At 45.0% G+C, this 14,231-nt stretch overlaps 1 protein-coding gene and 1 long non-coding RNA gene across 7 annotated transcripts in view; one reads left to right on the forward strand and one right to left on the reverse strand.

The window, feature by feature from the left end:
- Positions 1 to 251, reverse strand: part of LOC147822921 (uncharacterized) — a 408,296-nt gene extending 408,045 nt beyond the window's left edge. For all 4 annotated transcript variants that reach the window (XR_015444740.1, XR_015444741.1, XR_015444739.1 and 1 more), the window contains exon 1: positions 34 to 251. This is a non-coding gene — a long non-coding RNA (uncharacterized LOC147822921). The remainder of the gene's footprint in view (positions 1 to 33) is intronic.
- Positions 1 to 13,326, forward strand: part of Trpc7 (transient receptor potential cation channel subfamily C member 7) — a 188,457-nt gene extending 175,131 nt beyond the window's left edge. For 2 of the 3 annotated variants that reach the window (XM_013077533.3, XM_087194728.1), the window contains 4 exons: positions 2,555 to 2,776; positions 3,436 to 3,516; positions 10,105 to 10,180; positions 12,501 to 13,326. In XM_013077533.3, coding sequence (XP_012932987.2) covers positions 2,555 to 2,776; positions 3,436 to 3,516; positions 10,105 to 10,180; positions 12,501 to 12,670 — 549 coding nt within the window. In that variant the 3' untranslated portion in view covers positions 12,671 to 13,326. The remainder of the gene's footprint in view (positions 1 to 2,554; positions 2,777 to 3,435; positions 3,517 to 10,104; positions 10,181 to 12,500) is intronic. The other variant, XM_087194729.1, reaches the window with a different exon arrangement.
- The last annotated feature ends 905 nt before the right edge of the window (positions 13,327 to 14,231 follow it).

The raw sequence follows: 14,231 nt of genomic DNA on the forward strand, positions 1-14,231 counted from the left end.
CCACCCCCAGCACATTACCCCTGCCCAGCCTACCTGCGTCTTCATCTTCTTCCTCTCTACCCAGTCCCTCCCATCAGTATTTAAGTAAGTCTCTTGATCTTTAAAAAAAAAAAAAGGAACTATAAAAAGTGCTCGCTCTATCTCACTTTCAGCTCTGAACCACTCTCTCCCCTGCTTTTTATTCCCAACCTTCTCCAGAGTTGTTTACACTTCTCCTCGCTGCCTCCCTGTTAACTCCCACTCCTTCTCCACCCAACCCCACCTGCCCCCACTTGACCTGGTTGAGAACTATTCAGCTCTAACGCCAGCCATGGGTAGGCTTCTGAGCCCTAGGCCAGAGCCCAGCCTGAGATCTTCCCAAGGCTCTGGCACACCTCCCAATCAAAGGCTGGCTGCTGAGCAGCTTAACCAATTCACTGGCCAGACCGTCCAATCCACAGGGCATGTTACTCCTCAGCACAGGCCAGGCACTGAGTAGATGATCTGTAAATATTTACTAAATGTCTAAGGGCTGACCACTGTGCTAGGCTGTGGAAAAGAAAATAGGTTTTGTTTTTTTTTTAGGGTTTACTCAATATCTTTCCCTGTTAAATGTCTTTTATGCATTAATTCTTTTAATTCTCACAACAACCTGTGAGATGGATAGGTATTATTATTCCTATTTACAGATGAGATAACTGAGTCAGCTGCCATGGTTTCACAGCAGATAAGGAGCAACCGGGATCTGAACCATGGCAAGCTCCAGAACCCATGCTTTTACCTCTATACAATCCTTCTTTTCAGTCTGGGTGAGTCTAGGTGCCCCTGTTATAGCTCTTTTAAATGGTGAGACCAGGAGGACCCCAGCCCTCAGAAAGCTTCCAATCTGCTATGCACAGTGGTGCACCCCTGTAATTCCAGCACTTGGGAGGCTAAGGCAGGAGAATCAGGAGTTAACTGAGAACATAGCAAGTTCCAGACTGGCCTGGACCACATGGCAAGACTTTGTCTCAACAAAACAAAACAAAATACACATACACACAAAGGAAAAAAAAACCTTCCCATTCCGGTCTAAAAGTGACACATAGGATGTCTCAAGCAGACCAACCCTCAACAGAAGCAAGCAAAGTGGTCAAGCTGCAGGTTATGACCTTATACTCCTGTGGCACAGCTCAGTGGCCTCATGTAGGCCCCTGCTGCATTCACAGCCCCTGGTGTGAATCTACTGCTGGAGGAAATGAGCACATACTCAATACCTGAGGAATGAAGGACACAGTGTTATGTTCCTTGTCTGGATAAGCAAGCTCAAGACTTATCTGAAATCACAAAGTAAATAAGGGGTTTTGAAATCAGATCTATCTGGTTCCAAATCCCATCCTCAAATGAGTAAGAACATGCACAATTCAAAATAAAAATTTTAATTAAAAAAACCCTTTAAGTCCCATCTTTTTTCCTGGAACACCCCCCCCCCAACAGAGGTTCAAGGAGCCTATCCATAGCAAAACACTCCTACTGTCTCTCAGGGGGCCCACTCAGGATTCTGGCATTGATAGCAAGTCAGAAGCCTTAGTTTTTAATCTAACCCATCACCAGAGAGAATGTGGCTGGATTACCTCCTCCAAACCACATTCAGGCTTTGTTCCCCTTGAATTACACATGCTAGATCTCTCTTCATCCCCCCAGGAGCACTCTGGCCCGTACAAAATATACTTTTTAATGTATACCCTGTATTGTCCAATATGGTAGACACTTAACCTACAGAGCCTATGGAGCACTTGAAATGAAGCTGGTCCAAACTGAGATGTGCTTTAAATATCAAATTCATGCTTGCCTCCAAATTTTTAGTATCCAAGGAAAAGGAAAGCTATCTCATTAATAATTGGGGTGGGGGGCATGCTGAGGGTCAAAGCCAGGGCCTTGCCTGCCACTAAGCATGAGCTCTACTCCTGAGCTTCATCTCTGGCAATAATTTTTATCACAGTTCCTTCTGGAATTGATAACATTTTGGACTCATTAACTTTAAATAAAATACATCACTGACATTCATTTTCCCTTTCCATTTTACCTTTTATAATATGATAGAAAATTTAAATGTACGTAAAGTCACCTTTGTAGATCACAATACATTTCTATTGGGCAGCACTTCTCTAAAAGATAAATAAATACCTTGATGCTGTGGTGGTTGATTAATCCATTCACAGAGCTACAAAAATTAATGAGTACCAAGATGAAGTGGCAGTGAGAAAAGTTCTTTGGTGAGCTGCAAGTGGAGAATGTTGGTGAAAATATGCAGTGGAGAACACAGGAGAACGTCAAAAACTGGCTGAGGCTTTTCCACCAGGAATCCCAAGGATGTAGGTGGAGGCATTAAGAGTGACAAATTCATGCGTTCTTAGCAAGAGAAAATCCCCATCTTTGTACACTCTCTAGAGAGGATGAACAGCCACAGATCCACCAGAGTCTGTTTTAGAAATCTGATCTCAGAATTTGAGGCCTGTATCTTCACTCCTCACAGTGAGCACAGTTGTTGAGTTGTAGCCTTTGATGGTGTGCTGTTGATTCCCTTGTTCCACAGGAGGATGCAGATGTGGAGTGGAAATTCGCCCGAGCAAAACTCTGGCTGTCTTATTTTGATGAAGGAAGAACTCTACCTGCTCCTTTTAATCTAGTGCCAAGTCCTAAATCATTTTATTATCTCATAATGAGAATCAAGATGTGCCTCATAAAACTCTGCAAATCTAAAGCCAAAAGCTGTGAAAATGACCTTGAAATGGGCATGCTGAATTCCAAATTCAGGGTAGGTAGCATCTGGTTTGTGGGGCTAGAAAAGGCAGTGGGATTTGGAGGCAAAGACAGTGTGCATGTTTGATTCAGATGGTGGCCCCCGATGCAAGGGAAGCTGGGAGCTGCAACAGTTTGTTGCCTTTCAGAATCTGCTGGGTACATCACAAAGCTCCAACCAAGCAGAGGCTGCCCGAGGCACCAGCCCTTCTCCTTGTAATTCCTTGGAGAGGTACACTACTGAGATCTTAGCAAGCTACCTGCTGCCTGCTGCCTGGCTGAGCCACAGTCTCATAAAGGAACCTCCTTACTGGAATTGGAATAGTTTTTCCAGAAAGTATCTGGAGAATGATCTCTGAGCAAAAGTTTCCCTGCCAACTCTCTCTTCCTCATGTGGATTCTTAATGTTTAACATATTAGAGCATCTGGAAAGTCCTAGAGGAAAGACACTCACATAACTTTAACTCAGTGTTTCCCAAACCAGATTGGAGTCTCCCAAACAACATTCTCTAACCTTTGTGAACACCCTGCAAAACTAGAATTCCTGAGAAGAGTGTTCTGAAAAGCCAAGCAGCAAAGTATAAACCAGCTTCCAGAAGGTCCCTTATAGAGTCAGTCCATATGTGGACATTGTTCATTCAAGTCCTGCAATACATATATGTGTTTTTTTTCCAGAAGACTCGCTACCAGGCTGGCATGAGAAATTCTGAAAACCTGACTGCAAACAACACTTTCAGCAAGCCCACCAGATACCAGGTGACCACCCCTTTTCCCCAGGATGTGCAGAAGTAGATGCCACTCAGACATGAATTTAGTCGCATGTCTGTACCATCTCCACAGAACATAACCCCCTTCCTGCCTTTGCTGAGTACATATTTATTGAGTGGCATTTACTGAGGATACAGACATGGTGCCTACCTTAGTGGCATCTTCAGGTTAGTGAACAAGATAACACAGATAAATATATGACATCAAATTGATAGAAAAGCCAAGAAGAAAGAATAAGTTTCAGAAATGGAGAAAAATAGGGAGGTTCTACCTGGGAGAGCATCCTGGAAGAGAAGATAATTGGCCAAAACCTCACAGATAAGAAGGGGCAACTATAGAGAAAGAGGTTCAGGCAGTGGAGGAGCACCCAAAAAGGTCAGAGGGAGAAGCCTGGCAGTCCTGAGCAGCTGGAGGGGAGATTAGAGCAAGATGTAAAAGGGAAGGCAGAGTCCAACATGGTCAGGACTTGAATTATATTCTAGATTCTCCAAGACTGTTGGAGGGGTGGGAGGGTAACTTTGCAGGGCAGGGGAGATCATAAAATTCTATTTGTGTCTTCATGAGAGCAAAAAGAATACCAGTGAGGAAGATGTAACAGTCCTTCTCGCACAGGGGACGGTGGTTTCCACCTCGGCCTGAGTAGGGCAATGGAGAAAGGCAGAGTCAGTGCACATTCTTGGCATATTTCAGTGAGACCTGGTGCTGGGGTTATTCTTGAGGGAGGGAGAAGCAGAGCCCAGCGTGACTCCCAGGTATGCTCTTTAAGCAACCAGGTGTATATTGGGGTCTTTAGTGAGGACCTATCCTTAGACTGTCAGCTCACCACATCTGTCATTAGAAAAATTGTAAAAAGACCTTCTATGCAGATAATTCTTGTGTTGCCTTTAGGAATGAATGCCAAGTCCCTGAGTGAGTTTTGAACCAGCACATGAGCCAGTGATAAATGTAACTACAAGTTATTGATTATAAAAGTGCAGGCCATTCTTTTCCTGCCATCTGCTTCCCTATCATCAGCAGTTTTATCCATGTAGATCACTTCTTATCAGATGTATCTGAAGCTGTCCTGACTGTTCCTTTGGGTCCAGATGACTGTCCCCTGGTACCACCTTCCCACAGGGAGCAATTATAGACTTGGCATCTTCCAGACACAGGTCTCTAATTGAATCTCTCCAGCCACATTTCAGAAGCTAGCTATGCAATGAGGAGGACTGAATTGTACAATTAAGAAATTGCTCATCCTTGAAAGCACTTATAGTTTTATCAGATGACATGGGCTAAAAACTGGCAATAGGAAAATCTTGTATTTAATCATGCACAGAATTGGGACTTCCCACTTTGATTTTCTTTGGGTTATTTTACAGGCCAAATCCTTTGATCAATGGAAGGATTTTTATTCCTCAGCTTCTCAGAGGAAGATCATATGTCACAGAAAAGATAGAAAATTCTAATGGGTTAGTGCCATATCTCTCCAGGTTTCAAGCAGAATAGGCTCCTGAGATAAAGGGAGACTGATTATGTGTGAATGTCTTGTACCCAGAAAGAATCTTTTATGAACAAGACTGTTTTCAAAATCAGTGTCAGAGCAATCCTGTTTGTCTTCCATCATCATCAACTGAATCCTTCCGCCTTCGATCTCCCTGCGAAAGTCCTGCTGTGATGACAGAGATTGGTTGGGTTGCAGCTCCACGCTACTGATGACTCTGGAAAGCTTTGCTCACCTTGTATTTTGTGAATCCAAGGAGAAAATCTCCAAGATACTTATTCAAATAGTAGTCACAGAAAAGAATGAAAAACCTGGTCAGCAGGCATCAGAGGGAAAGACTTGAGGGGACAATTGGGCTAGGAGCACTCTGCATTTATTTGCACATGGGCACTTTGTTCCACCCTGCTAGGCTGTGTCTGGGCATCTTCCTGAGCCATCTCTGTGTGCTCACTATAGGAGGAAACCTTGTAAGGCCCTCATGGTCCGTTGGGAGCAGGCAAGACACTAACCAGGTATAGTCTCACCATATTTCTTTCACCTCATTTACTAGCTGAGGGAGCAGAGGCTGTGGGTCTTTTGTTCACACATCTTGTTGAACTGTGATGTGTCTGAGTCTTTCACTGCATCATGAAGCCGAAGCCCTCTCCTGTCATCCATTTTCATAGTGCTTCTCCAGACCCTTCCTCAGAACCTGCCTTGCCTGGGTTCTATGATCTCTAGGGTAGATCTGTCTGAGCCTTCCAAGCCTGAGGCAACCGCAATGAGCAGGAAGAGGCACTTGTGTTCCTTGGCTATCATCAGCTGCCGCAGCAGAAACTGAAGGAGAGATACAAGCAGGAATCTGATGATGCCCATCTGCTTCCTGGGCCCACTTGGGGGCCTTCCACATTGCTTTCATTCTATAACAGTTCCAGATGTGCAAAGTACATGAGGGTCCGGTTCATTCTCTCTCCCTTCCTCTCCAGGCTGCCACCAGAACTGCCATCTCAATGAGTACCTGGGCCTCTCATACTGCTGTGGTTCCAAAGAAATCCTGCAGCATTCCTGAGAAGACCCAACGGTCTTTCAGACACATTTAGTTAGTAAATTGGCTTCCCTTCTGTTCCTTCTGTTGGTCTTTGCCATTGAGGGTGTTTTCAGTGTTTATTTTAAGCCTGTCAATCATTCAGTTTTGTGGCACCCTCTGTTGTGAAGGAAGACAATGTGACAGACTTGGGGGCTCTCTGTGCTTTGCTTTGCTTAGGCTCCCAGGATTCTCAATTGCTATTTGCCCCAAAAACTAGTTTCTTATTTTTGCAATGTCTTTTCCAATCTGGGCTCTGTGGACCTGAAACTAAATAATGGGATAAAATCATGACATTGGTGAGATAGTCAAAATGTGCTTCCTCTCAAACCTACCTTGTGACTTTGTGTCAATTTGGGGAGGGGAGTAAGTTACAGACCCCATATACCTATTCTCTGAAAGCTGCATTTCTTCATGGGCAAAAAAAAAGCTACATCTCAAAAAAAAACACAAAAAAACAGAATCCAGACAAAGCCTATCATTCAAACGAGCTACAATCTTTATGATGCTGTCTGTCCCCCAAAATCCAGTGGGGAGTCCTCTTTATCCCCTTCTAGATGATGTTAGCTATAGAGATCAAAGCTAATAGGATAGAAAACTTGCCAGTTTTATTTCTTCTATCCTGGTATCTACAAAACCCTTTATTCATTTTTCCACTCTCTTCCAAATGTTCCTCAATTTCTCTCTTCCTAGGTGGCAACAATGCTTCCCTCTGGATTCTACTTTGTTGACCATCTTCAACATGCAGTATGTGTTCTCTTCCTTTTCCATGTCTTTAGCCATCTGGCTGCACAGGGGAGACTTTGTCTTTCCTGTGGAAGGATATTCTGCCTTCCCCTCCACTAGCAGCAGCCAGAGCCCACCTGGCCCCTTCGAGTCTGGACTGGGAGAACTGTGTGTCTTCCTCCCTGGCTGTAGATCTCTGTGAGGCAACAATTTTTACCCATTGTGTAGCTCATTTGCATCCACTTGAGTCTCCTTTTGCCTGGTTAATATTCTTAAATATACTCCTCCCAAGTGCTTGTTAATAGGGGACTAGGCAGGAGAGTTGTCACCAACAGGGGCATATTAATTTGTGCGAAGTTCTTCTTCATAACTTGAAAGTACTCTATGAAAGAGACCAAAGAGATACCCCAACCTTATCACAACAGAACACACTTTCCTCCACATAGTGAAGGAAGGAAGATTTTGATGTCCACAGACATCTGCAAACAGATATCTTCCATGGCATCTGAGTTAAATAGAACTTGTGGGATTTTCCAACCATTGTATACTTTTTAGGGGCAACACTAGCATCTTGCTCTTGCAGATTCCAAGTTGTCTAATGCAGAGGAAGCTGGGTCCTCAAGAGGACATGATGTCTCTCAGGACAGCAAGTGATCGCAATACTCCCCCTGAAGGTCCCTGCCACTTTGGCAATAACTTGGGATTGAGAAGAAAGGTCGGACATTCTTGCGCATTTGCAGTGCTCATCTGGATCTAGGTCTACCTGAAGCCTCTATAATTCTAATGCACATTGAGGACTTAAAAAGCAAACCTTTGCTTTTCTACCCGTTGGACCCCAGGTCTTCGAGAAAACCCACTCAGCTCAGGCATGCCAGTACTCAAGAGTGGGCCATGAGCATTCATGGTAATGCCTGCCAGTGAGCCTCTTTCCCAAGGAGTAACCACTGCATGAAGTCACCCACCCCCTGAAACCTAGTGAGGCTTCCTCCTGCATAAAATATCTTGGTATTCAGAAGTAGCCCAAACCCTACCTGGCTAATAGGAGCCAGTTAATGAGTAATGAATCTCATTCCTTCAACAAGCTTGATTTTAATCCTTTTCTGAAGTTCAGACAAAGCCCTGCTTTCCTTTCCATTTTGGCCGAATCCGGGATCTGCCACTTCCCATCTCTGTGACCTTGGAGAAGTCACCTTGCTCTTTGAGGCTTTGTGAGTGTATTCATGTACTATAAATGGAAATAACAATTATCTTTTCATTAAGTTTCTGGGAAGATTCAGGGAGATCATTTTTTGTGAAAGAGCCTGACACAACCTGTGTATAGGAAGCCCTGAATATGTTTGTTCATTTCTCTCTTTTTAATTCAGCCTCCCTTCCTCCTGAGGGCTACTTTGCACTTGAAGGAAGCTGTGAGAAGGATCCCATCTATTTACAACAAAAGGTGCTTGCAGGGCATATTTTGTAATAATAGTAAACACTGCCCATAGAATATTTTGAAATCATCGTTTTAATCATGCTTCACTGAAACAGCACACACTGAGCAGGAAGGACTGTGACTGACTGCTGCTGTACCCATGAAAGCATCTGACTCAATACCACTCCACTTCCAGGCTCTGGCTTATCAGTTTCCATCACAAACAGTAAGGCTCTTAATTAATGGATGGACCCAGAAATTTAATTCTTGACAAAGCAACAAACTCTAAGTTCCTTTAACTTGTATCAGCCTGAAAATTTGCAGTGAAAAATATTTCTGAACTTATTCCATAAGAATGATAGACACTTAGGTATCTGCAGGGGGTTTTTTTCCATGAGATACAGAGGAAGAAAATGGTTTTGCTCTATTTTTCCCAGTAAAAGTGAAAGCAGCATCATAGAGTCCAATGGAAAGTTACACATTCTTCTAACTTAGATAATCTGCTGTACCAACTAGAAAAATTTCCCTGAGAAATCCAGCTCTGCAATTTAACCACTGACATGATTTGGATGAAGGCTGTCTGAGATGGAGTAGAAGGAAGGCAACTTGTTCATCACCTGTTCCCACCACCTGAACCATGGCGTTAGGTGGATGCAGGCCCAACAGCAGAGGAAGGGCAGGCTGGCCTGAGTGAGCAAACTCAGGATTATACACAAGAAGTCTAGGAATCACAATCTGGAGACACCACATTAGCAAGGTCTTCACTATTAAAGGAATGGAGAAAACTATCACTTGGTGATTAAAATGAGTTGAATCCTCTAGCTCTTTGCACCCAGTTCTGTTACCTTAAACATACAGGAAGCTTTTGTAGAGCCTTGTAGTCACAGAGAAGTTAGCAACTTGCAGGTGGTCACACAGCAAACCAGGGAAAGCATTCAGATCCCTGAATTCAGATGAGGCTTCTTCCATGTAGAAAGTGTTTTCTTTATCCCCTTGCCTAGGTGTGAGCAGGTGAGCATGTCACAGAATGGAAGGACCAAGGAGCAGGGAAATCCCTCCCACTTCTCCAAGCTATTCATCTCTAGCAAGAGTCAGAAGTCTCAGATTCCAGAATATTTTTAAATCCTGTGATTTCTCAGGAACCCTGGAATAACTACATAGCAAAATCCAAAGTTCACCTCCCGCAGTCTTTCTCACACTTGGTTTTATTCTTGGTGTCTCTTAAGTGTTTGTTCGTGACTCCTTTGCTTAAATACAGAATCTGCATAATAAATGAAACCTGGGGGCAAAACCCCTCTCCTCCAGCATGACTGGCAACACGGGGTAAGGCTGTGGGATTTTGAAGGAAGTGGTCTCTCCACAAAGCCTGTAGAGGCCCAGCTGTAACTGCTGCTGCTTCTGGCTGGAATCTTCCAAGGTACAATAGCCCAGTCCTCCAAGTCTGGCCCTGACTTCTGCACCAAAGTGAGTCTCCTCTCCTTAATGGCACATTTCTCATCCCAGGGATGCAGTTTCACTTGGGCTGGCCTGCTAAGACTCCCCAATATTCTCTGCTTTAAATAGAACTGATGTCCAGGAAAGAAGATGTGGCTGGTCAGAACCAGCCTAGCACCCTTGAGCAGTGCTGTACAACTAAGATGATTCTCTCCTTGTCTTAGCCTCCTGCCACCAATAAGTATCCTGTTCTTATATCCCAGGGTCAGGTAGACACTGAATCCTGGGAGACAGGGAGGTTAAACACAGAGACTGGCCAGCCTCCTCCACTAGGCAGGGCTCCCCTCCAGAGTGAGGTACCAGGTGTGGGAGTCCTCACTGACTCCTGAGGTACCCTGTGCTACACCATGTAGGTGCTGGGTCAGGTGTGTTTGAGCCCCTCTATACTTCTCATTTCAGAAAATCATGAAACGGCTCATAAAAAGATATGTGCTGAAGGCCCAAGTAGACAGAGAAAACGATGAAGTCAATGAAGGTAAGTGATTGCATCACCACAAACATGGGGCCCTAAAACATTAAGCTCTGCAGATCGGAAGCCAGGAATGGGTCTCCCGGTGCTAAAACCATGATGTGGCTGGGGTGCTTGGTTCCTTTCTGGAGGCTCTTGAGGAAGATCAGTTTCCTCACTTGTTAACTGTGGGCAGAACAGAGTTCTAAGAGGAGGAAGGACCCGAGGTTCCTTGCCAGTATAGCTGTGGCTGCCCTGAGCCCAAGGCCAGAGGACACTCTCCAGCACCTGCATGTATATGGCTCCATCTGCCAGCCAGCCCAGAGCCTTCATCAGGTCTCTCTGCACTTCGCCTGCCTGGCATCTGTCATCCCTATCACTGACCTACTCTTCTGCTTCCCCCTTCAGTTCTGATATGATTAGACTGCCTCCACCTGAATAATCCAGCAACCTTAATTCTGGTTGCACCTTTATTTCATTTTTGCCATGTCACATACATCTTCTCAGGTAAAACACCAGAGATTAGGTTGAAGACATCAGGGATGAGGGAGATGCTACTGTGTCTTCTATAGTGATGGCTGCCTTGAGTTCAGGGTGGCTCTGAATTCCAGTGACCACACTTCATTCCATGGGTGCACACATAGAGGGAGCAGTCTACACACCACTTCTAGAGTCTACCACTGGCTTAGTGCCAGTCAGCCCCATCTTGTCTATTTCAGTTTCTTAGTTTTTGATAACCAGCAGTGTTCCTCTAAGTATCCCTCTCCTCAGAACCAATTGTTAAAACTGCAGCTCCCAGACCCACCCAGAGCTAGTGAGTCAGCATATCCAGGGTAGGGCCTGAGGGTCTGCATTTTGGGTAATAGCAGCAGGTGACTCATACACACTGAAGTTTTCCAAGTACAGTTTTTTCACTGTTGGGGGTATTTTCCAGTCTATTTTAAGCAATTACTCTTATGTGAAAAGCAAATTAACTCATACGAGATTATTGATCTTCATGACACACCTAGGACAAATATCTGGTAGCTAAAAACAGCCTCACCCATGACTGAAGACCCTAAATCTCCCCCTTCCTTGAGCCATGGGGGCTACCAGGTCACTGAGAGACCCTGTGCCTCATTCTGGGCCATCTAGTTTTCAGGCTGAAGCTCAGCAGTGACCAAACTGACTTCTGAGCTAACACTGCCTTGGGGCTGAGTAGCAGCCTTTCAACCCCCCCCCCAACACACACACACACACACACACACACACACACACACACACACACCTGTAGATCTCAAATATAAAACTGCCAGGTGTCATGCCAGCCAGCCTAAAGCAGTGCAGAACTGTGACTGACCTGCATGCAATTGATATAGAAGGTAGGGATACTCACCTCTCATGCAACTTAAACACCACCATGAAACAGGACCAGTGAAGCACTTGATGAAAATAAACAGGGAGGGTTTGCACTTTACAAAATGGATCAAACCATACCTTTGAGATCTCTGTGTTTTGGTTATGGAAAGCATACCTAGAAATAGATATGAATAAATAATATTTCCACAAGCAATACATTCCACCTTAGTCAAGTCCTGTACCTCTGGAATCAGAAAAGGGTCTTTTGACTCTGGTTAATAAAAAGATTCTTGTGCCCCTGATTCATTGGACTTCATGGCTCACTATGGAAATAAAAAAGTGAAAGTCCCCCGTGGTAGTCCCTGGCATGAGAGGCCATGGCAGCAGGCGACAGTGAGGCAGTGAGGCAGCAGGTAATCAGTGTGGCTATGTGGCTTACTGAGCTAAGTAGACCAGCTTGGGGAGCTGGCTGGCCAGCCTCATGCAAGCATTCAGTGTGCTGAGCCATTCTCTTGGGCACTTGGAGTTTCTCTTCTCTGCAAATATCAACAGAATAAAACATAAAGTGTCATGAAAATAAATGTTCCAGTTAATGAGGTTGCTGCTTAGTCTTCAAATCTGCCCTTAATGGCTCCCAGACCAACATTCTAACTATTACCACACAAAGCAGGTACTAGACGTAGTTCATAGCCCAGATCTCCATACCTGCTTTTAACTGTTAAGGGAAAGGGGGCCAGGGATTGAGCTCAGTGGTTTCACCGCCTGCTGCGCAAGCACAAGGACCTGAGTTTGATCCCTGGTACCAAAAAAAAAAAAAGAAAGAACTGTTAAGGGAAAGGCTTCCAGGGATAGGGGAAGAGGGTTTTGAATGGATGTGTTCTTTGGTGGTAGAAAGCTAGGTGGTACCCACCACCTCAACTGTACCCCTCTGGACTGGACTCAGTGCATGTAGGACGAGCCCCTTCCTTCTCCTTGATCATACTCAGCAAACGCTCATCTGTCCTTGCAGGGGAGCTGAAGGAAATCAAGCAAGATATCTCCAGCCTGCGCTATGAGCTTCTGGAAGAGAAATCCCAAGCTACAGGGGAGCTGGCAGACCTGATCCAACAGCTCAGTGAGAAATTTGGAAAGAACTTAAACAAAGACCACCTGAGGGTGAATAAGGGCAAAGACATTTAGCAGCCCAGTGGGCATCTGTGACTTCTACCAGCATTCCAAGGCCAGGCTGGATGCCCTGGCCCTCAGCACTGCCTGGTGGGGAAGGGCCCCAGCCCACTCCTCTAGGATACAAGGGGACCTACTGGCTCGGTCTCGAGCACATCACTGACTCTGCACCCCAAGAGCCTGCCTGGACCCAGAACTGTTGTGCAACTAGATTGGTGGGTAAGAGGAGGGGAGGAAGTGACACTTGTGAAACGTTCAGTCCAACCTCAGTGAAATACACCCCTGTGGCTGGAGCAGGAAAGGGCCATGTTGGATGCACATGTATGCCCTCCACCGCACATAGGACCATAGCTCTGCCTGTTCCTGGGACGTCGAACCTCCTCATCCCAAGTCCTTCTCACTCTCCCCGCCTACCCCCACATCCAGCCAGAACCGGGAGGTGACCTGTGATCTATTCTTAAGTGCCAGATGAGAACACAGATAGCCTAATAGCAAAATAGCTCTATTTGTTTATAAAAAAAATAAAAAATAAAAATCCTAAATCAAAAATTGTACTGTAGGTAGCACTGTTTAGAGAACAAGAAAATCCAAATGATGTATTTTTACCTTTATTAAGATTATCTTGTATTTACTATTTTTACCTAAAATGGAAAGAAATAAAATTACCTCATAAGAGCCTGGGGGATCTCTGTGGATGTGCTACTGGGGGTATCCTGCGCCCTGTCTGGAGGTGGACTTGCGAACCCCTGAGCCAGGGATAACTTGGGAGGAGAGGGAACAGCCACGAGAGACCCTCACAGCCAAGACCCCAGAAAGTTACGGGGTCCGGACTCCACTGCCAAGCTCCTCTGCCTATACCCAGATCTAGTGATTCTAGCCTCATCAAGGTCAGGTAAGAGGCAAAGAAAATGGGGAAGAAGATGGAAAGCTTTCTCCCAGCCCATCTCCTCCAATGTGAAGGAGGGAGGGGAAGGGTGCCCGGAAAGAGCCCCAAAACTCGTCTGAAGGAGCCTGCATGTGAGTGGGAAGAACAGCCACCAGAGGGCGTCCAGTCCCAAACAATTCCCATTCTGAGCAGGCCAAAGAAGATGCCGTTGTATTCCAGAAGAGTCCACTGGTCCCAAGAAAACACTTGTGACGCTGGTCAGGCATTGAACACTTATTGTGTCAGGCACTGTGCTCAGGGCTTTGTATGCATCAGATTGCTGAATCTTCACAACAGCCCTGTGAGGAGTGTTAGGGTTACAAAATCAAATATCTCAAAGATGCCCTACAAAGGGAAGAAAAAAATTATACACACATAATATACACATATATGTATGTACACCATACTCCCACACATAATTGTAAGCATATATATATAGGTATATATGTACAGATGGTCCCTGACATATGATGGTTTGACTTAATTACTTTTCAACTTTACACTAATATAAAAGTGATACTATTCAACAGAAACCATTCCTTTTTTGAATTTCAATCTTTTCCTGGGCTATTGATATGCAGTGCAATACACTCAGGCTGTTGAGCAGTGGCACCTCCCTGGAAGCCAAGAAATCACAAGGGTAAACAACCA

This window comes from Heterocephalus glaber, unplaced genomic scaffold (genome assembly GCF_053883595.1).
Source record: "Heterocephalus glaber isolate CG9 unplaced genomic scaffold, H.glaber_assembly_v1.0 deba00001606, whole genome shotgun sequence".
Classification (NCBI taxonomy): Eukaryota; Metazoa; Chordata; class Mammalia; order Rodentia; family Bathyergidae; genus Heterocephalus; species Heterocephalus glaber.